At 41.9% G+C, this 22,146-nt stretch overlaps 1 protein-coding gene across 3 annotated transcripts in view; it reads left to right on the top strand.

Moving 5' to 3' along the window:
• The window catches only part of LOC149452257 (NACHT, LRR and PYD domains-containing protein 3-like), a 123,797-nt gene that overhangs the window by 70,606 nt on the left and 31,045 nt on the right, over window positions 1–22,146 (top strand). For 2 of the 3 annotated variants that reach the window (XM_089689579.1, XM_089689580.1), the window contains exons 9-13: window positions 1,251–1,415; window positions 4,932–5,096; window positions 15,608–15,772; window positions 17,986–18,150; window positions 21,474–21,638. In XM_089689579.1, coding sequence (XP_089545705.1) covers window positions 1,251–1,415; window positions 4,932–5,096; window positions 15,608–15,772; window positions 17,986–18,150; window positions 21,474–21,638 — 825 coding nt within the window. The remainder of the gene's footprint in view (window positions 1–1,250; window positions 1,416–4,931; window positions 5,097–15,607; window positions 15,773–17,985; window positions 18,151–21,473; window positions 21,639–22,146) is intronic. The other variant, XM_089689581.1, reaches the window with a different exon arrangement.

Consider the following 22,146-nt stretch of genomic DNA (forward strand, 5'->3'; position numbering starts at 1 on the left):
AGTGATCCTGTAGATGTCCCACTGGTGCAGGAAGTCATTGTTGAATGGTACCCGACTCCTATCCTGCTTGAGCCTCTGACCTGGAAGCAGGAAACCTCAGTACAGCGACTATGGATAGTTCACCAACCCCTGAATGTTCCACAGACTGCTCCGAATCAACTGAGGATCCAGATATGAGCCTAGGTGACAGGGATATGAAGGGCCCAATTGACCCCCATCCACCTGCTGCCTCAGAGTCCCAGCCAGGACAGGATTACCTGCATACTAACTCCCTAGAGGGTTCATCGGTCTTTGCGGTTTAACTGTGACCAGTTTCCTGCAAGATACTCTGATTATGTTGTTTGAACCTGTTGTGCTTTAATTATGTTCAGTGCACTTTTCTTGTTGCTACTTACTGTACTGCGATGCTGAGGGCAGCATCTGCCAAACAGGGGAGGAGTGTAAGCAGGTGCAGTCTACTATCCCCACTGAAGGTGGCGCTCTTCTGCAGTGGCATTGCAGGAGGAGAGGAAGTCAGGAGTAACAAAGCTTCTCCAGTTACCCAGGAAATCATAGAGGAGCTATCTGATTGGATGCTGTGACTCTAGCTGCCATTTTGGGTCAGACATAGCATATTTAAGGCCCTGGCTCTCAGGCTTGGTGTGCATTTCGTGTGTGGATAGTGTAGGGTCAGGTCACAAGTCTGGCAGGGATGGTGATTAGCATCAGGGATAGGTTTCAGTCGAGCAGGGAAAGTACAGAGGCACACCATTATTCTAGAGACCTCCTCATTTGGGCTTGGACCGGCCAGGCTGCATTATGCCCCTCAAAAATGACACTGTTGGCACATCTGAGACCTGCTCTGCTACACATTGCTGATATTGCCTTCAGTGTTCCTGGGCAGGTGCCCTATCAATGGGTTTGTTGTGAAATACTGGATTCTGCAGTAATAAAAGTTCTGTTCCCTGCAATCGGTGTTTACTGCCTCAGCACCAGACTGCACCTCCTCACAAGTGGTATTCTGTGGTTATCCTGTGTATGGAGATATCAACGTCTCTACACATGGATGACCATATTGGGGTGTCTACTCCATTATGTAATTTTTCTTATAAAATTCTATTTACTGGAGTTTTATAAAGTGATCTAATATAAATGATTCCAATAAAGTGAAAAGAGTTCCATTCATTTAGAGAATAGATAATATTCATTCAGGAGGGGATGGGGGTACGGAATTCATTTTATTCTGGTAACATTCTTCTCTTCTTCTACAGATTGAATAGAAATAAGCTGACAGACAATTCCTGCCCCCACCTGGCTTCTGGAATAAGAAACAACCAGACACTGAGGATACTGTACCTGTCTTTGAACATCCTGGAGGGTCCTCATTTCAGTGATCTGATGGCAGCTCTGACAACAAGCCGGATAGAGGAATTACAGTGAGTGTAACTGGACTGACTGAGACAATAATATTCTGGGACAGTATGACGTTTAACCTTTTTGTTGCCAGAGAACAGTGGTGATCAAATATCACCAAAGGAAAGCTCTATTTGTGTAAAATAAAAATGATAAAAATTTAATTTGGGTACAATGTTGCATGATTGCGAAATTGTCATTTAAAGTGCAACAGTGCTGAAAGTTGAAAATTTACCTCCTTGGGGGGGACTTGAAGTGATTAAAGCTGACTCTGAGACAGCACTATCATTATTAATGCTTTCTGTGTTACTCCTATATCATCTGCCAGTTATATCGGTTCATCATCTGGACGTGCATCTAGTGCTGTGAAAAGCACTTCATGACTTTTTGGTGTACCACTATGTAATAGTCCTGTGACATGAAAGTTTTTTATTTCTTCTCCTATACCTTTCAGGCATTCAACCATTTCCAGGGTGTGCCTTATGTAATCCTGCATATCCTGACCTTTCATCAGCTTGGTTTGGTATAGTTTTCTAATCAAATACAGTTTATTGCTAAGATTAGTGCTTTCATGCACTTTTTGTAATTCTTTTCACATTTCTTTAGCAATTTCACACTTACATATATGTATGATTTGATCATCTTCTATGCTTAGTGAGATTTTGCTATGTGCTTTCTAAAGTTCCTCTATCCACTCATCTGAAGGGGGTTTTGGTCTGACTTCATTTATACATTTCCACATACCTTCTCTTATTAGCACCATTTTCATCTTGAATTTCCAAGCTTGGTAGTTCTGGTTTGTCAGGTTTGCAAATGAAAGCTTTGTTGCACCTTTGTTTCAGTCCATTTTCTGTTATTCTTTTGCAGTCTCCTTTCTGTTGATGTATCTTCACTTCTTTTGCTGTAACTGACTATGACTGGGGGTGACTGGGTGGGTGTCTGGGCCCATAACCTTTTACAAATTCTGTATATAGCCCTACAGAACAGACAGCGCACAGTCCACATATGTGTTTATCGGCTGCTTCTCTGCTAACAGGAAACAGGAATTTTTTATTCAAGAAGAAAACAAAGTATAGTCATTGATGCAGCTAAAATCTTATAAGCACTGTCATCTACTGGTTGATATAGTTATTGCGCAAAGTACATGAACAATGTATTCCAACAAAAACCGCCAAAACATTCTAAATTTTCTGAAAGCAGACACCCTATAAAATATAATAGTGGTAGTTCTGAAAGCATACATTATATTAGAAAATATAATAGTGGTAGTTCAGATTGTCTATGTCACATGCCATTAGCGGAATAGTTTATGAAACACAAAATTTCAGTTAACCTCCTTAGCAGTCTGATTATTTCAGATTTTTGGTGCTGAAAGAGGTACCATTATTTTGCATGGAAATATGTAGTTTTTTTATTGTAGGCTGTCATTTTTAGGAATAACTCACTGAAATCTGTCCGAACAAGAGTCTATTAAACATCCCGGGTATGATAAAATTTGAAACAAAATCATAAATTATAATTTAATAAATAATCATAAAAAATAATAACATAATAATACATTTAATTCAATAATATAATCAAACCAAAAACACTGAAATTTGAAATAGAGCGCCAAGTTCGCACATTGCTGAGCAAAGTCGCAAAATCGTTTTCAGTGTCTGATGACGAATTTCCCCACGAATCATTATCACTCAATTCTGCAAGTGGTTCTGATTTACTATCGCTGTTCTCTAGCTGGTCTAAAACCGCTTTTGACCTAAAGGGACGCTTTTTGGACGCCATGGACTTTTCTCAGTTTCCAGGCAGAAAAAACAGACAAAATGCAGGCAGGGCACAGGACAAAGCACTAGGGAAAAAATGTATGTGAAATGGGTTGAAACAGCAATGATTTACTATGTAAAAGTTGTTTGGAAAAAAATGATATTTTTAAAAATTTTAAAATTTCCCGCCACCAGCGGCGGCGCCCGTACGTCCCGACGTCACAGGGACCGGAACACAGAAGCCGGATGCCGGCATCGGCCGGAGGAGATGGCCGGGGATGCTGCAGGGGACACATCGCGGGAGCGAAGGAGAAGGTAAGTGCTGCAGGGACTCCCTATGCAGCGCCGCATGGTAAGCCCGAGTGTAGCTCGGGGTTACCGCTTTTGGCACTGACATTTTACCCCGAGCTACACTCGGGAATACCACTAGGGAGGTTAAAAATACACTAATTAATTTTAGGGAGAACCGTAGGTATACTTCTGGCGCCGCTCGAGGCTGACAGCAGACAAAGATCATCCCGCCAGCAGAGAAAGGAAGATGGGAGCAGCATCCCAAGTAACTTCACAAACTTGACAATGTAGATGAGGATGAACGCCACTCAAACCGATCCCCAGGAGTCAGAGAGGAACAGAATGTAGTGAAGCTTCTGTGACCAAGTGCCCTGTGGGCAGGGTGAAATGCATCAGAGGACATGGCCAGAGAGACGGCTGAGGCCATCTCACTACATCCTGTTCCTCTCTGACTCCTGGGGACTGGTTTGAGTGGCGTTCATCCTCACCTACATTGGCAAGTTAATTTTAGGGCACACAAATGCAACATTACCCCTTTTTTTAGTACAATTTAAAAAATAATAAAATTGTGCACGCCAATGAAATGTCTACAAAGTGCAGTAGCCTATATTTTCCATAGGCAATGATTCAAAAGCCCCTACTAGTCACCAGTTCAGATTAATCAGTGAATAAAGGCCTAGAATTAATGTTCTCACTCCAGCATGCACAGCAATATGTAATTTGTGCAGCGCAAGGGACATTTGTGCATATGTGCCTCAACACATGCATTTACATTTGTACACATGTATGTGGGGGTGAGGGGTCATACTTTTTTTTTGTCAATTTCAAGCGCTTGGATGTTACTTTATTTTTTTCTACTTTTTTCCTCTTTAAAGAGAACCTATCACCAAAAAAAAAGTTAAAAGACTCATTAGATATTAGATTGTAGGCTCTTATGGAGCAGAGCCCTCATTAACACCCTGTATTTTATTGTATTGAAACTGTACTGTCTCCCTTTTTATATCGTAAAGCGATGTGCAAACCGTTGACGATATAAATCCTGTATAATAGTATAATAATGATGTGTCATCTATCTTCTAATAAAGCTAATAGAGTGTAGATTGCACGCCATAAATAAAATAGCAGATAATGTATAAATAATCCCATCCAATTACTAGCAAAGCTGATTCCGGCCTCACTCTGTCTGCTGATACAATTCAATCTCCATACACAAGAAGAATATAGCACAATACAAGTCATGTCAGTGGTATTCAGTGGTCATCCTGTGTATGGAAATATCACCGTCTGTTATAATGGAATAGACAGACTAATATTGTCACCTATACATATATTTCTTATAAAATTCTAATTACTGGAGTTTTATAAAGTGACTTAATATAAATTATTCCAATAAAGAGAAAGAAGCTCCATTCATGTAGAGAACAGTTACCTTCATTCCTGGGGTAGAAATTCATTTTCTTCTGGTAACATTCTTCTTTTCTTCTACAGTTTGGATAATAATCACCTGACAGACAGTTCCTGCCCCCACCTGGCATCTGGAGTAAGAAATAACCAGACACTGAGGACACTGAACCTATCATACAACGATCTGGAGGGTCCTAATTTCAGTGATCTGATGGCAGCTCTGACAACAAGCCAGATAGAGGATTTACAGTGAGTATAACAGGAGCAGGGGCGGACTGACCATTTGGAAACTCGGGCACTGCCCGAGGGCCCAGGGTCAGAAGGGGGCCCCATGAGATGCCCCTGGTACCTTTTCCATAGGCTTTTTTGAGTTTGAGCAAGGACACAGGGGCCCCATGATCCACTATTGCCCGGGGGCCCCATGAATTGTCAGTCCGCCCCTGAACAGGACTGACTAAGACAATAATATTCTGGGACAGGTTGACATTTACCTACATAAAATAAAAAGATGATAATATAATATAATATAAAAAAAAACACTCCTTTAACCACCTTCTGACCGTGCTATAGCCGAAAGATGGTTATAGCATGGTCGCCTAGTTCTGAGAGGGCTCCTATAGACGCAATCCCAGACCCCCCGTCCCCCTGCGCACCCTTGGGGCATGCATCGGGCGTGCTTTGTAATCTCTGTGTCCACAGATCAAGGTAAAAGGGCCAATCATAGCAGCCCTTTACCATGTAATCAGCTGTGTCCAATCACAGCTGATCCCATGTAAACAAAGGCTGGTCATCGGCATTTCCTTTGCTCACGCGCTTTCACTGTGTGAGGAAAGGAAAGCTGATAACTGGCAGTCCTGTGATAGCACACATTCACACTATCAGTGCCGCCTCATCAGCGCACATCAGTGAAGAAGAAATATCACTAATTTGCTAAATTTTATAACAGAAACTAAGAAGACTTTTTTTTCCAAAATTTTCAGCCTTTTTGCGTTTGTTTAGCAAACATTTAAAAACCCAGTGGTGATTAAATAGCACCAAAAGAAAGCTCGGTCTCATTTTTTTTTTACAATTTCATATGGGTACAGTGTTGCATGATCGTGCAATTGTCATTCAAAGTACAACAGTGCTAAAAGCTGAAAATTGGCCTGGGCAGGAAGAGGGTGAAACTGCCCAGTACTGAAGTGGATAAATAGTCAATCCCTATATGGCCCATTCCTGGATCTTGTTACATTTTTATCAGCCATGAACTTGTGTTTTCTTAAAACCTTCCTAAAGTATGACTGCCAATTTAGTCCAGTTACTAATAAAAAGGTGAGATTATAGGAGGTCATACATTGAAGAATTTGATCCTTCTATAATGGTCAATTAGAGACTCCTGCAAACTTATTGTCACTCGACATGACCATCAGCTATTGAGTATCATCAGTTCTCCTATTACTATGCATCTGCAATTAAGTATCCAAAATCTCCCCATTATTTACTATGAGTACAGAGCTCTTACCAGCAGATATAGGTAGAATGTCAGATAAAGATCATCCCATCCAATCCCTAGCAATGCTGATTCCAGCCTGTGTGCTGATGCGATTCATGCTTCATACACAAGGAGATCATAGCACAATTTGAGTCATGTCAGTGGTATTCTGTAATAATCCTGTGCATAGAGATATCACCATTGAGATAATTTTTTCCTCAGCCTTTCCCTGCACAGGACAACAATCTAAGCATCAGAAGGCTGAGAGTGATGTGGAGTTTCATAATGTTGTGGGAGGGGGTCTACTGCACCAGTGCATTCTGGGTACCACTTTGCCCAAAGGTATGCTCCCCAATGCCCAGGACCAGGCGGAGGCTGTGGGCATACAGTGAGGAACAGAAGTATTTGAACACCCTGCGATTTTGCAAGTTCTGCCACTTAGAAATCATGGAGGGGTCTGAAATTCACATTGTAGGTGCATTCCCACTCTGAGAGACAGAATTTAAAAAAAAAAAATCAGGAAATTACATTGTATGGTTTTTAAAGAATTTATTTGTCTTGCACTGCTGAACATAAGTATTTGAACACCTGAGAAAATCAGTGTTAATATTTGGTACAGAAGCCTTTGTTTGCAATTTCAGAGGTCAAACGTTTCCTGTAGTTCTTGACCAGGTTTGCACACACTGCAACAGGGATTTTGGCCCACTCCTCTACACAGATCTCCTCTAGATCTGTCAGGTTTCGGGGCTGTCGCTGTGCAACACGAAGTTTCAGCTCCCTCCAAAGATGTTCTATTGGATTTATTCTGGAGACTGGCTAGGCCACTCCAGAACCTTGATATGCTTCTTACTGAGCCACTCCTAGGTTATCCTGGCTGTGTGCTTCGGGTTGTTGTCATGTTGGAAGACCCACCCAGCCACGACCCATCATCAATGCTCTGACTGAGGGAGTTGTTGCTCAAAATCTCACAATAAATGGCCCCATTCATCCTCTCCTTAATACAATGCAGTCATCCTGTCCCCTTCGCAGAAAAGCACCCCCAAAGCATGATGTTACCACCCCCATGCTTCACAGTAGGGATGGTGTTCTTGGTAGCAACTCATCCTTTTTCCTCCAAACATGACGAGTGAAGTTTAGACCAAAAAGTTCTACTTTGGTCTCATCTGACCACATGACTTTCTCCCATGCCTCCTCTGGATCATCCAAATGGTCATTGGCAAACTTCAGATAGGCCTGGACATGTGATGACTTGAGCAGGGAACCTTCCGTGCAATGCATGATTTGAAACCATGACGGCGTAGTGTTCTACCGACAGGGACCTTTGAAACTGTGGTCCCAGCTCTCTTCATATCATTGACCAGCTCCACCCTTGAAGTTCTGGGCTTATTCCTCACCTTTCTTATCAGTGATACCCCACGAGGTGAGATCTTGCATGGAGCCCCAGTCCGAGCGAGACTGACAGTTGTCTTTAGCGTCTTCCATTTTCTAACAATTGCTCCAACAGTTTATTTTCACCAAGCTGCTTGGCAATTGCCCCGTAGCCCTTTCCAGCCTTGTGGAGGTCCGCAATTTTGTCTCTGGTGTCTTTTGACAGCTCTTTGGTCTTGCCCATGGTAGTAGTTGGCGTCTGACTGACTGTGGGGTGGACAGATGTCTTTAAAGAGCTCAGACAGGTGCTACCAAATTAGATTAATGAGTGTAGTAGAGGTGGACTTTTTAAAGGCACAATAACAGGTCTTTGAGAGCCAGAATTCTTGCTGTTTCAAATACTTATGTTCAGCAGTGCAAGACAAATAAATTCTTTAAAAATCATACAATGTGATTTCCTGAATTTTTTTTTTTAATTCTCTCAGAGTGGGAATGCACCTACAATGTGAATTTCAGACCCCTCTATGATTTCTAAGTGGGAGAACTTGCAAAATCGCAGGGTGTTCAAATAATTCTTTTTTTTTTTATAATTTAAATATTTATTAATTTTCCATTTTAAATACATTTCATCAACACAATGTAGATATATATAAAAATATATTCTATAATATTATAATATCCAACATTTCTACTTTATTTACTCTATACAACATTTCCCTCCCAGCTCCGCCCCCCACCCCGTATCCCCTCTGCCTATCCTACCTTTTCTCTGCATCTTCTTATATCAGCAAGTGAAGTTTTTCTGTTTTCTTTATTCTTTCCTATACTTCATATATAATCTAGCTTTTTCCCAGTTCTCCCATTTCCCATAATAAGCCTCCATCCTATCTTCTTGGATATGACACAACCTTTCCATCTTTTTGATCTGCTCAACTCTTTCAATCCAGTCCTCTTCCTTCGGTATCTCTATTCGCCGCCAGAACTTGGGTATCAGAGCTTTTGCAGCATTTATATAGTACCATATCCCTGATTTTTTTATATTTATTTACTGTTATATCCATATTATGCAAAATACATACTTCTGGGTCTAGATCTATATCTATTTCTGTCAATTTTCCTATCAAGTGGATTATTGTTTTCCAGAATATCTGGATTTTTGGGCATCCCCACCATATATGGTATATAGTGCCTACTTCTCCACATCCCCTCCAACACAGTGGTGAACTCTCTCCACATATCTTATTTTCTACATTTGGTGTAATGTGCCATCTTGTCAAACACTTATAGTTCATCTCTACTTCTCTCATAGAAACGTTCTCGTGAATCAATCTATACATTCTCCTCTGCTTTTCCTCATCTATCACAACTCCCATATCCATTTCCCATTTTGTTATATATGTTGGCTTTGTGTTTGTGTCTAATTCAGTGAGTATTTTATAAACTTTAGTAATCCCATGTTTCCCATCACCTTGTGTTCCCAATACCTTTTCGAACAAATTCCAATTATCTTTTGTCCTTAAAGGTTTTGGCAAACTTCCAACAAAACACCTCAATTGAAAATACCGCCATTCATCTAGTTTAGTGAAGATCTCTCCCTCTTTTTTCTTCAATTCACCAAATAATCCTATTTCATCTCCCACCAAAATATCTCTTAATTGCACCTTATCTTTTTTAAACCACCTCCCTCCTATTTCTTCTCTGCCTGGGGGGAAAAACTCTGTGTTTTTTAGTGGAATCAGTGTTGAATTAAAAGTCCATTTCATACTTCTGTGTAAATTATCCCAAACCTTTAGAACATTCAAAGTGTATGTATTTACATTATCATTTAAACCCCTATACTGTGTTGGCACCCATATCGTTCTTCCCAGGTCTATTCCACTGAGTTCATTCTCTATTCTCACCCAGCTTTTTTTATAATTATATATCCAGTCTATGGTTCTTGCCAATATTACCGCTTTGTAATATCTTTTAAAGTCTGGGAGCCCTAAACCACCTCTTTCTTTCCTCCTACTCAACAGTTCGTATGACAGTCTTGGTTTTTTATTCCTCCATATGTATTTTATCAGTTTCTTAATTATTTAAAAAAAAATCTCTGGGAGTTTAATTGGGATCATTTGATATCTATATATAATTTTTGGTACTATTACCATTTTTACCAGATTAATACGGCCCATCCATGTCGGGGTTCCTCCCTCCAATCTTTTTAACTCGTCTCTAATCTCATTAATCAGTGAAATATAGTTTAATTTATATAGATGTTTGTGTGAGGCTGTAAGTTTTACTCCTAGATATTTTATATCTCTGTCTTTCCATTTAAAAGGGAATTCCTTTTGTATTTTTTCTTTTTCACTTTTTAAGATGTTTATATTTAGAATCTCCGTTTTTGTTGGATTTATCTTTAGGTTTGATAGTTCTCCATATTCCTTTAATGACTTCATTAAATTTGGAAGTGTTATCCTGGGATTTCCTACGTAGAACAGCAAGTCGTCTGCAAAAGCAGCAACTTTATGTTCTGTATCTCCTATCAGGATTCCCTTTACATCTCTATTCAGCCTTATTGTTGACAACAATGGTTCTAATGATATAACATACAACAATGGGGACAATGGGCATCCCTGTCTTGTTCCATTTGACATCTCGATGGGTTCTGACCTCTCCCCATTTACCCCAATAACCACAGAAGGGTATCTGTACAACTTCCCTATCCACTCTCTCATCCTAGGCCCAATACCTAAGGCTTCCAGAGTATCCATCATGAATCTCATATTCACTCTGTCAAACGCTTTTTCAGCATCTATAGAGAGTAACACCACCGGTTCTTTTCCCTTTTTGCTCTTTTGGATTAACATCAGTGATCTTAACCCATTGTCTTTACCCTCCCTCCCTGGGACAAAACCCACCTGATCCTCATGTATCCATTCTGGCATTAGCTCTTTCAATCTATTTGATAGGACCTTTGCATATAACTTAATGTCGGTGTTCAACAGTGAAATAGGTCTATAGCTCGAACACTGTGAGGGATCTTTTCCCTCTTTTTGAATGAGCACAACTTGGGCTTGTAATGATTCTCTTCTTATTTCCATTTCTCCACCTAGAGCATTCATGTAATTTCTAAGTTTTGGTACTAAAATTTCACTGAATTTTTTATAATATCTCACTGTATATCCATCTGGTCCTGGACTTTTCCCCGACACTGACCCCTTCAATGCTAGTTTTATTTCGTCCTGTGAGATATCTGCATCTAGGAAGTTCAGTTGATCCTCGCTTAGTTTTAGTAACCCAGCCATTTCCAGATATTTCTTTCTTTTTTGATTCTTCTCACTTTGTATATTTTCTAATCCTTCCAGGGGGCTTATATTATACAGTTTCCTGTAATATTCTGTGAAGGCTTTGATGATATCTTTATTTGAATGCGACATGTTTCCTTTAGCATCTTATATTTTTTCTATATAATTTCTATTTTTCTTTTTCCTCAGGGCTCTCATCAGATATTTTCCAGGTCTTTCTCCCCATCTATATCTCTCACTCAAAACTCTATTATATACTTTTCTCCTCTCCTCTTCTATCACTTCTTTCAATTCTTCTTGCTTTTTTTTTAACTTCAGCTCTATTTCTTTTGTTATTCTGTTCTTATGTATTTGTTCTATTTTACTTATTTCTTCTAAGAGGTCACTCATTTTCTCCCTTCTTTCTTTTTTCTTTCTTGCCCCAATTGCCATTAATATTCCTCTTATGTATGCTTTATGAGATTCCCACACTGTGGCTGTTGATACCTCACCTGTCTCATTCTCCTTAAAAAAGCGTTCGATCTCCTCCCCTATTTTCTGAGCTATTTCCTTTTCCACTAAGAGTGTCTCATTCAATTTCCATCCCAGCCCTCCGATTTTCCTCCTCCCCCATTCCATTTTCATAATAACTGGGGCGTGATCTGATAAAGATATTGTCTCTATTTCTACCTGGATCAGATGGTCAATTAATTGATGTTCTATTAATATATGATCTAGTCTTGAATATCTCTTATGCATGTTTGAAAAGAAAGTATAATCTCTATCTTGCATATGTGTAATTCTCCAGGCATCTACCAGTTGACTTATATGTAATTTTTTTTTCAATAATTTCAGGGCCCTACTTCCCTCTCTTTTTATATGGGAGGTGGCGTCCCTTTGTGGTTCCATACAAAAGTTAAAGTCCCCTGCCAGGATCAAACGTCCTTTTTTAAAGTCCATCAACTTCCTCAACACTTTTTTCAGATACGCCTCCGGTTTTTTATTAGGACAGTAGATATTGGCCAGTGTACACTCGATCTCTTGTAACTTGCCCTTTAAAAACAAGAATCTCCCATCTGGGTCTGTTTTTCTATCTTCCAACTCAAACCTAATATTCTTTGCCAAACCTATTGCTACCCCTTTTGCTCTTTTAACCGGGGAGTCTGCATAGTACCATGTTGGGTGATTTCTAGACCTCAGCCTAACATTTGACTTTATCTCAAGATGTGTCTCCTGTAGAAATATCACTGAGGCTGCCCTATGGTGTAGTTCTTTAAATAATCTATATCTTTTCCCAGGGCAGTTCAACCCATTTACATTATATGTTATAAACTGAATCTCTTCCATCTTCCTTAAATTTCCTCTTTTCTCCTCCATCTATATTTTCCTTTTCTCTCCCCTTTTCTCATTTCCTCTTCTCCTCCCTTCTTCTCCTCTCCTCCTTCTCCCTTCTCACTTGCTTTTATATCTTCTTTTATCTTGCAGAGATAACAACCCCCCTCTCCCATTTCCCACCCTTCCAACCTCCCAACTCCCTCCCTCCCCCCTCCCCTTCCCCCACTTTTTAGGCCTATCATTTGCCTACTAATCATTTATGGAATATAAAATCCACTTTTGATTTAATCCTTGGGCTAAGACTCCGTCCATGGACGACTTCCCCTTGTCTGACCTCCCCATAACCCCCCAGGTCCCACCCAGATTTATCTCAAGCGCAATAAAACGAGGACGGTGGGGTGAGGGCAGAAAAAGATGGAGGAGGAAGGAAAAAAAAAAACAAAAAAACAAAAAAAAACCAAACCCCTATTTCTCCTCCTCCATCCCTCTCCCCCTCCCCCCGCCTCATCCCCCCTACAAATTGCCAGTCCTCTTTTCTCTTTGTTCTATTTTCCCATTGTTCTTCTTCCCAGCCAGGGATTTCCATTCTTTGAATTTTTAAACTGTCAAAAAATTTTTTCAGGTCTTCTGGAAACCTGAGGTATGCTGTAGTCCCATTTTTCCATCCTATTAAGCATTCGGGAGTCCCCCATCTATATTGCACATTTTGTTCTTTCAACCTTTCCAATAGGGGTCTAAAAGATCTCCTTCTCCACAGTCTCTGGGGCCAGATCCGCATATATCTGTATGTCTCCTCCTTCATATTTAATTACTTATTATTTTTCTTTGGTCTTCTTCCAGATTTTTTCTTTATCCCGAAGCTCATAAAATTTAACTAGTATATCTCTCGGCCTTTCTTTCCCCAGAATTCTTTGAATTTTTCCTTTTCTAAAAGTTCCTTCTATTTTAGTCCTATCCATTTCAGAGCTGTCTGTTATAGTATTAAATATTTTACAAACCACCTCTTGCAGACTTTCTCCCTTTGAGTTCTCTGGGACCCCACGTATCAAGATGTTTCTCTTCCTGTCTTTGTTTTCTTGTATCTCAACCTTATAAAGCAGTTTTTCTTGGGCTTTCCCTATGTTTATTATTTCTTTTTCTAGTTCAAAGATAGCCTGGGTCTGACTTTTAACCTTCTCCTCCGTTTCTTCAACTCTCTCCAACAGGTGTCCCAGATCGCTACAGATATTTACCATTTATTGTTTTATTGTTTTCTCCAATTCTTTAAACATTTCTGCCATTTCTTTTTGGTTAGGTATTTGTAGATCTTTTTCCATCTCTATGTTGCCTGATGTTTGCTGGTTACTAGTATCAAGGCCTAATGATACTCTAGGACTACTTTCCATACTAAGGTCTACTTCTCCTTTTTCAGTCCTGCTCTGGGGTCTTTCTGGGGTTACGTTTCCTTGGGAGGTATATTTTTTAATTGTACCAGTCTGGGACCCTTTAAGCCCGCTTCCGTTTACGTTTTTATTTTTAATTTTTCTCTGTGGCTTATATCCTTCTTATACTCTTTTGTAAATTCGTGGGTAAGGAGAGGAAAACAGTTCTTTAACCTTCAAATCTCCTCCCTGACCCCCTGCTGATTTTTAAGCTTTTCTTCCCTCGGGCCTCTTCCACCTTTTATACAGTCTCCGGGGGCCCCCCTTTCCCTTACTCCTTGCTTCTCTTTAGGGGTCCACTCAGGGCTTCATATCAATACAAGATAGAGTACAGTCATGGTCACTCACCCTCCTCATGTATTTTCTTCTTGTGAGTGCTCTCTCGTTCGATTCCCCTAAAATTCCGTTCGTGGGGGGGGGGGGCAACTCCCCAGGCTCTCCTCGATCTCCTTGTCCAGGTCTCAAAGGTTCTCCTCCCATTTACTTTTAGCTCAAGGGGTTTCAGGGGGACAGGGGGAGATTGAATCGGCCACCGGCAAACAGGTCGGCGCAGCTCTCTCACTGCAAAACGCCGGCCGGCCGGCCGGCTTCCCGATCTCCCAGTGGTACCTTGCGGCCGGTCACGTGATCGCGCCGTCCCCCTTCGTCTCCCAGCATCCAGGGACTCTCTCTCTGCCGGTCTCCAGCCGCTCCTCTCTCTCCCCATGCCAGCATCCACCTCTCCTCCACAGGGAACCGTCGGGCCAGGGTAAGTCCCACGCCGCAGGACTCAAAACATGCCTGAGGGGATAGACCTGGAGGCTTGGGGAGGCCAGACAACGGAGCTCCGTCCACGAGCTCCTACATTGAGCTCTCCCCCGCCGCCATGTTCAGGCCCCGCCCCTCGTGTTCAAATAATTCTGTTCCTCACTGTATGAGAAACAAACATGAAGTCAGCCCCCGACTCAGAGATGAGCCACTTGTGTGCATCAATAATGTACAGAGTTCTTCTGCGAGATGTCTTGTCCCATGCCACTGCACAATTGTAACAGAGGCACGTGCTGAGCCTTCACCCATTCCACTAGTCCAGCACCCTCTGTTACCTCACTCCCAGCAACAGAATGAAGTCCCTCCATGCACATAGCATAGAATTCATGCATGCACTTGACTCCTTCCTTCCCATACCTCGTGATCAGGCCTTGTATCTCTGTAATGCTAGTCTGCTCCCGATGACTCCCTTGCTGCCAGAGGACCTGACATCTAACCAAGTACCACGACAAACAACTAGTTGCTGTAGCTTTTGCATTTTGCGGTTGCCCATGGCAACTACTTCCTCTTTACCCTGCCGAGTTAAACCTTTTGTAGAGGTGTTACTCATACTCCATAGTACTTTGGAGACCTAGGTTCTCTGGGATACACCAGAACCCAACATGCACCTCTTGAATAACTTCAGACCAGGCTCAAAGCAGTTAAAATAACTTTACTGAGAGCTTTGCCCATAAGGACTCTACCTGTGCAGGTACAATGGGGCAGCAGCAATCAGTGTTAGGGAAATTATGTTTTTTTTCATTATAAGTGCTATGTAAAGTCCATAATTGGAAGATCCAGCATGGTAGTGTCCATCATTATGGTGCCCAACGAGTCAGCGTCCCTGGAGCGTTCAACAGGTCCCAGAAGCCTTCTTCTTCAATACTTTACGTGGCCCACGGGGACCCTTATCTCTCTCCTTTTATCATACACAAAAGGCCCACAAACTAACCTGGAGAAGGCAGCAAAATATTAGCCCCTTCTCTCTGACTTGGGCAGATGAGTTGGGTAGCTAACGTTCAGTAGGCAACCTGCCTACAATGCAATTAGTTACATGTATTTCTGGGAGAGAAATTAATTTTCTTCTGATAACATTCTTCTCTTCGTCTACAGATTGGATAATAATCGCCTGACAGAGAGTTCCTGCCCCCACTTGGCATCTGGAATAAGAAATAACCAGACACTGAGGACACTAAACCTGTCTGAGAATAATCTGGAGGGTTCTCATTTCAGTGATCTGATGGCAGCTCTGACAACAAGCCGGATAGAGGATTTACTGTGAGTATAACAGGACTGACTGAGACAATAATATTCTGGGACAGTTTTATATCCAAACTAAAGCATATAATCATAATGTGGTCAGATTGTGTTTGTTTTTTGATATCTATAAATACCCAATCCTGGATCTTATCACACTCAGGAACAGACTATTTCAAGTCTGATAACAAATACCTTGTTAAAATCTGGTATTCTGCCTGTTAAAGAATACTTAAAATCCAACATTTTATATTCCTGATATGTGCCTGCTGTACCATTGTACTTGTAAGAAAAGTATCCTGTTTTATTTGTAATGCTTCCTTTGTGTAAAATCATTGGCATTTCTGCCAGTCCCTCTGCTTTCCTAATAAAAACTGATCACACTAAGCATTAGAGCACAGCATGGTTAGTCCTCTAGATGTGCTGGGAACTCAGTGTGCTCTCCTACAATGATCAAACTGCTAATTAGGAAGATCAGTGGAACTGTTTCTCCTCCCCAAGCTCTTGTGCAACAGAGAACAGAGGCTATGTGATCACTTCTAATAAAAGTGTATGTAATGGTTTTTTTAGATCTATACACAAATGTTTTGCCTTTCAATTGTATTTTAAACTGAACTGGGTTGTTTTACAAGGTGAGGGATTACAGTCATTTTAACTAGCGGCGATGAGCTGCTGGTTAATTAAATTAGTGTTCAGCCAAGACAAATCTCTGGCGGCACTGAGAAGTGATTCATTTAGCTTTAGCAGCGGTAGTACTATGTCTGCCAAGTGTGACAGCTAGCTATTCAAACTGGTTTCTGGGAAGCTGGCATCTAAAAAACTATGATCTATTCTTTTCTGGTCCATTTAGCTGTAAGCCAAGGATTCTCAGCTGACAGGTAAATGTGAACAAAGGGGCAGGGATAGGGGACAAAAGCATGGGGACCTCTGCAGTGTTCATATCAGACAAAATAAGGCCTGGTATGAATTTTAAGGGGGACCCGGGTGTCATAATTGACCATGTATGATGCATGACATCAGCCAGGGCAACCAGAGTACTGCCAATTAACTCTTAGTATGGACCTGACAGCAGGGGGTTTTACACACAATCCAGCATCAGCTGCAGCCATCAGGATTGTGTGGAAAACTGACAGGAAGCCTCCTGCCTGTCAAGTGGAAGCATTTGGGTGGCTGTGCTGCTGCCCGATTGCTTCCACACACCCTCATTAACAGTCCCCCCCCCCAGGCATGCATGTGGCCCCGCCATGTATTCTGGACTCCACTTCCCCATCTGCAGTCCCAAGACCGACATGGTGGGTGCCAGCGGGTAGGGGTGAGGGAGGAGAGTGGACACATGTAGAATTTATAGTTATAAGGCCTTTAGTATTAGGATCATGTAAACATAATTTTTCAAAATTTTTAATTTAGAGATATCTGGAGATTTCCTGAGAAAGTGAGTTGTGAACTGTTGACAAACTCCTTAGCAACTATGTACAACTACAAAGAATTCTCTTCTGGGAGAGCTCTCCAGTCCTCAAGCTGTAGTACTCAGACCGCAGATGAAATCTCCTCTTCACCCAGCTGCCTGAGGGAATCCATGGGCAAGGCTAACCAGAAGTGGCCACTTTAGACTTAACAGTCCTGGGTGATGAGCAAGTCAGGTTTCCCACCAGAATGCCCTCTCCCCTTATCTGGCCCTAGGATTACTCACTCCTTCCTCTCCTGTAAGCTTGTGGGTTGGTGGCTGCCTTCAGGCCTTATGCTGGGCTGGCTTCTTCCCTGATTCCCAGGTTGTCCTCTCTCAGGGTCTGGTGAGGCTAAGAGATCCTCCTGTCAAGCAACTATGCCTGTAGGTGAGCCCCTCATGGGCCCACTCCCAGGCACTTGCCTTCTCACTCCATCTTCCCCCGGGACTGACTGCTTCCTGGTTAGGCTTTCTGGACCTCATGCCAAGCCTCCTACTTGGGGATTGGTCAAGATCACTTAAATATGTAGACCCTCACCCCCACCCACTGCCTTCTAGAAACTTCTCAAGTCTTTAGGGGGAGGTATCAGGGAACTGACCTGCAGAGCCCTCAGCCCTGACCTAAAGTTACCTGGCTGACTCATACCCAGGCTGAGTCATCCAGGCTGGTATCCAGCCTCTAACTGAAAACCTAGTCTAGCTCCTTTTGGCTAACTAAAAAAGGGACAGGAACCCCATTTGAATAGTTACATTCATTTTTTTCTAGTAACATTCTTTTCTTCTTCTACAGTTTGGGTGGTAATAACCTGACAGACAATTCCTGCCCCCACCTGGCATCTGGAATAAAAAATAACCAGACACTGAGGAGACTGGACCTGTCTGGGAACAATCTGGAGGGTCCTCATTTCAGTGATCTGATGGCAGCTCTGACAACAAGCCGGATAGAGGAATTACAGTGAGTATAACAAGACTGACTGAGACAATATTGTTCTGGGACAGTTTGACATTTATCCATATAAAATGAATTAATAATATGAGGGGCACTCAATTCAAACCAGGACTCTTGAGTTTATAAAATAAAAGAACAAATTTCAAGGATTGGAAACTGCATTTATTTTTCAACATACTCCCCTTCTACATTTATACACTTATCTCAGCATTTAACTAACGCCTGGAATGCCTGTCAAAATGCTCCTTCAATGCAGTGCCGACATCAACTCTTCTGTGCCGATCAAAGTGGAAAGTTGTCTTGGTATCTAGTGTGCGCTAACTTTTCAAATTGCAACTGTTACTGCTGGGGGCTGGGAACCACCATGGTCGGTATTGTCACTGATGGATGTACTGCTATCTTTGAAATGTTTACAGCATTCAAATGTCTTACTGCGGCTGAGTATCTCAACACTGTGCTTGAAGTCTTCTGTAGAAATGTTATGCCTTTGATCACAAGAAATATCATCACCACATGCTGTTCCATGCACGCACTAACACTGTTGTCTGCCATCTTGATTAACAGTCTCTGGACTGACCTGCGACATATGTGCCACCTATCAGCAATAGAACACACTTGCCACTTACTTGCTTACTTACGTACACTTGCTTACTTACTTACTTACACTTGCCACTTACGTGTAGTACCACAATGCTAGCATCCCTTTTTATACCTGTAAAAGTAAAAGTCCCAGTTTGACTTGAACGCATCTCGTATAATATACAAAATCTCCTTTAACCACAGGTACATCCTCCCAGAACAACTCTGCTCCTGCCGTCTATGCGCAGTGGTCAGGCAAAAAACAGTATTGTTCTGGAAGGATGTATCTGTACATTCTCCTACTTTTGGTGCTCATGTGCAGCATTGGGGTGTGATCTGTGACGGTTAATGTCCCTTGGACACAGTGCATCACTGGTTGGGGTACAGGAATGCTGTGCCCTGTATACTGTGATCACTGTGTCCATTCCCCGTAATCACAAAATGTAAGCAAAAGCCACGTTGTTGTATTGGCTCTCTTTCTTCTTACACAGAGAGCATGTAGGAGGAGAATGAAAGCTGATCTGTACCAATATTGTCAGAAATTTGTGAGTTTACAGTGATCTGTGTGATTTCTGTGTAAAAAGACACGCTGCAGCTATCTACAGAGCCTGACTGCAGCCACACCAGTGTAACAAACTAGTGCAGCAGCAACATCACTGAGTGTCCCCAGTGCTCCACCAACATCTGTTAGTGTCCCAGTCGCCACACCGGTCCCTCAGTCATGGCGGTCCTGCCCCTGTCCCTTTCCCATGGAAGTGTCCCTTTCTGATCTGATCTAAAGCTTGGATGCAGCTGCTCGGCAATGGAAACCCATTCCATAAAGCTCTCTATGCACTGTTGAGCTAATCTGAAGGCCAAATTAAGTTTGGAGGTCTTTAGTTATTGACTCTGCACACAGTTGGCGACTTCTGCTCACTGTGCACGAGAGCAAGGGTGGGAAACTGTGGCCCTCCAGCTGTTGGTGAACTACAAGTCCCATCACGCCTCTGCCTTTGGGAGTCATGATTGTAATTGTCAGTTTTGCAATGCCTCATGGGACTTGTAGCTCTACAACAGCTGGTCCTTTACCATGTCATGTAATCAGCTGTGTCAAAAAGAACACAGCAATCACAAAGCTCAACGGAGGTGCGTGGGAGGATGTCTCCTAGAACTAGACAATCGCACTGTAGCCGTCATTTGGCTATAGCCTGATCATGAAGTGGTAAACACAATGCTAAAAGCACTAGTTACGTGGTTGTAGCTTAAATATTGATATTTGCACTGAAAATGATCATTGGCTATTTTTTTTTAAAGTTTTTTTAAGCTTCAGTAAAACATTTGGCTCTGTCAGTAAATTTTGTGTTTTGTGTCAGTAAAGTTCAGTTCCAGAGGTTGGCAACCCTGGCTTCCTGTCACCTAACATGGCTGTCAGTGGATCTCCATTTTACTACACACCATTTTAGTACACAATCAGGGGCGGACTGACAACTCATGGGGCCCCCGGGCAATAGGGGATCATGGGGCCCCTGTGTCCTTGCCCAAACAAAAAGGCCTATGAAAAAGGTACCAGTGGCATCTCATGGGGCCCCCTACTGACCCAGGGCCCTCAATAGGGGATCATGGGACACCTGTGTCCTTGCCCAAACTCAAAAAAGTCTATGAAAAAGGTACCAGGGGCATCTCATGGGGCCCCCCTACTGACCCCAGGCCCTCGGGCAATGCCTGAGTTTCCAAATGGTCAGTCCGCCCCTGTACACAATCAGTATTAGGGTCTTTACTACACATCCTGTATTCAGCATCACATATCTCCCAATTGTTTCCTATGAGTACAGAGCTCTTATCAGCAGAGATAAATAGAATATCACTGTAGCACTACCCCCTTAGGAGTTACTAGAAGATTTGGGTCCCTCTATAGTCCTGCACAGCCGACATCACACATCTTCACAAAAGCTTGCATCTAGAGTCGGAAATAAGTCCTTGAGCTTTGGTTATTATTGTTTTATTTAGGGGATTAGAACCGGGATATGGTTAGGGGCGTACGGGATGCCCAAGGGTACTGATAAACTCTGGAACTATTTACAAGTTTTCTCCGCAACACAGTCTCAGTTGGAGAGCTAGCTAGTGTCTCCTTAGTGTACCAGACCTTAGATGAACTTCTCTTCACCCAACAATCTGGAGGTATCTCTGAACAGGGGGTCCGGTCCATGTCACTGTAAGAGATGAACAGTCACTGGCAGGTAACTAATCTGATTTTCCACCAGAGTGCTCCTTCCTCTATCTGCCCAGGGGGTGTAGGTGCCTGCCACAATTTGACCCCTCTCTAGCTATTACACCCTGGCTGATATTCAGCCTCTGTCTAACCATTGGAGTCTAGCTCCCCCTAGCTATCTAGGAGGGCACTACATCAGATAAAAATCATCCTGGCCAATCACTAGCAATGCTGATTCTGACCTCACACTGTCTACTTATACAATTCATACTCCATACCCAAGAAGATTACAGCACAATACGAGTCATGTCAGTGGCATTCTGTGGTCATCCTGTGTATAGAAATATCACCATCTCTACACATGGATGACAATATTGGGGTGTCTACTCCATTATAACATTTTTCTTATACAATTCTATTTACTGGGGTTTTATGAAGTGATCTAATATACAGTAAACAATTAAAATAAAGAGAAATGAGTTCCATTCATGTAGAGAATAGTTAGTCATTCCTGGGGGAGAAATTAATTTTCTTCAGGTAACATTCTTCTCTTCTTCTACAGATTGTTGAATATAAATCTGACAGACAGTTCCTGCCTCCTCCTGGCATCTGGAATAAGAAATAACCAGACACTGAAGACACTGGACCTGTCTGAGAACAATCTGGAGGGTCCTCATTTCAGGGATCTGATGGCATCTCTGACAACAAGCCGGATAGAGGAATTACAGTGAGTATAACAGGACTTACTGAGACAATAATATTCTGAGGCAGTTTTATGTTCACACTTAATGAGTTATATAAAAATGTACAGTAATGTGCAGCACCCCTTAGGAGTAGCATAGGAGTTATTAGGAGGAGTTATTTTCAGGCTCCCTGCCATGATTCTTTTGACCAGAGTAAATGACCACTAGAAAATAGACTCACACGCAGATTTTAGTAAACTGATATGAGGTTTATATTAACCATTTCATGTCCAGACACTTTCACCCCCGTCCTGTCCAGGCCAATTTTCAGCTTTCAGTGCTATCACACTTTGAATGACAATTGCGCGGTCATGCAGCACTGTACCCATATGAATTTTTTAGCATTTTTTTGAGACAGATAAAGCTTTATTTTGTGGTATTTATTCACCACTGGGATTTTTATTTTTTTTTGCTATGTAAATGAAAAAGTCCAAAAATTAAAAAAAAAAGTGTTTTTGTCATAAAATTTTGCAAATAAATAATATTTCATCA

This window comes from Staurois parvus, unplaced genomic scaffold (genome assembly GCF_062004578.1).
Source record: "Staurois parvus isolate SC_StPar_1 unplaced genomic scaffold, SC_StPar_1.0 ptg000486l, whole genome shotgun sequence".
NCBI classification, from domain to species: domain Eukaryota; kingdom Metazoa; phylum Chordata; class Amphibia; order Anura; family Ranidae; genus Staurois; species Staurois parvus.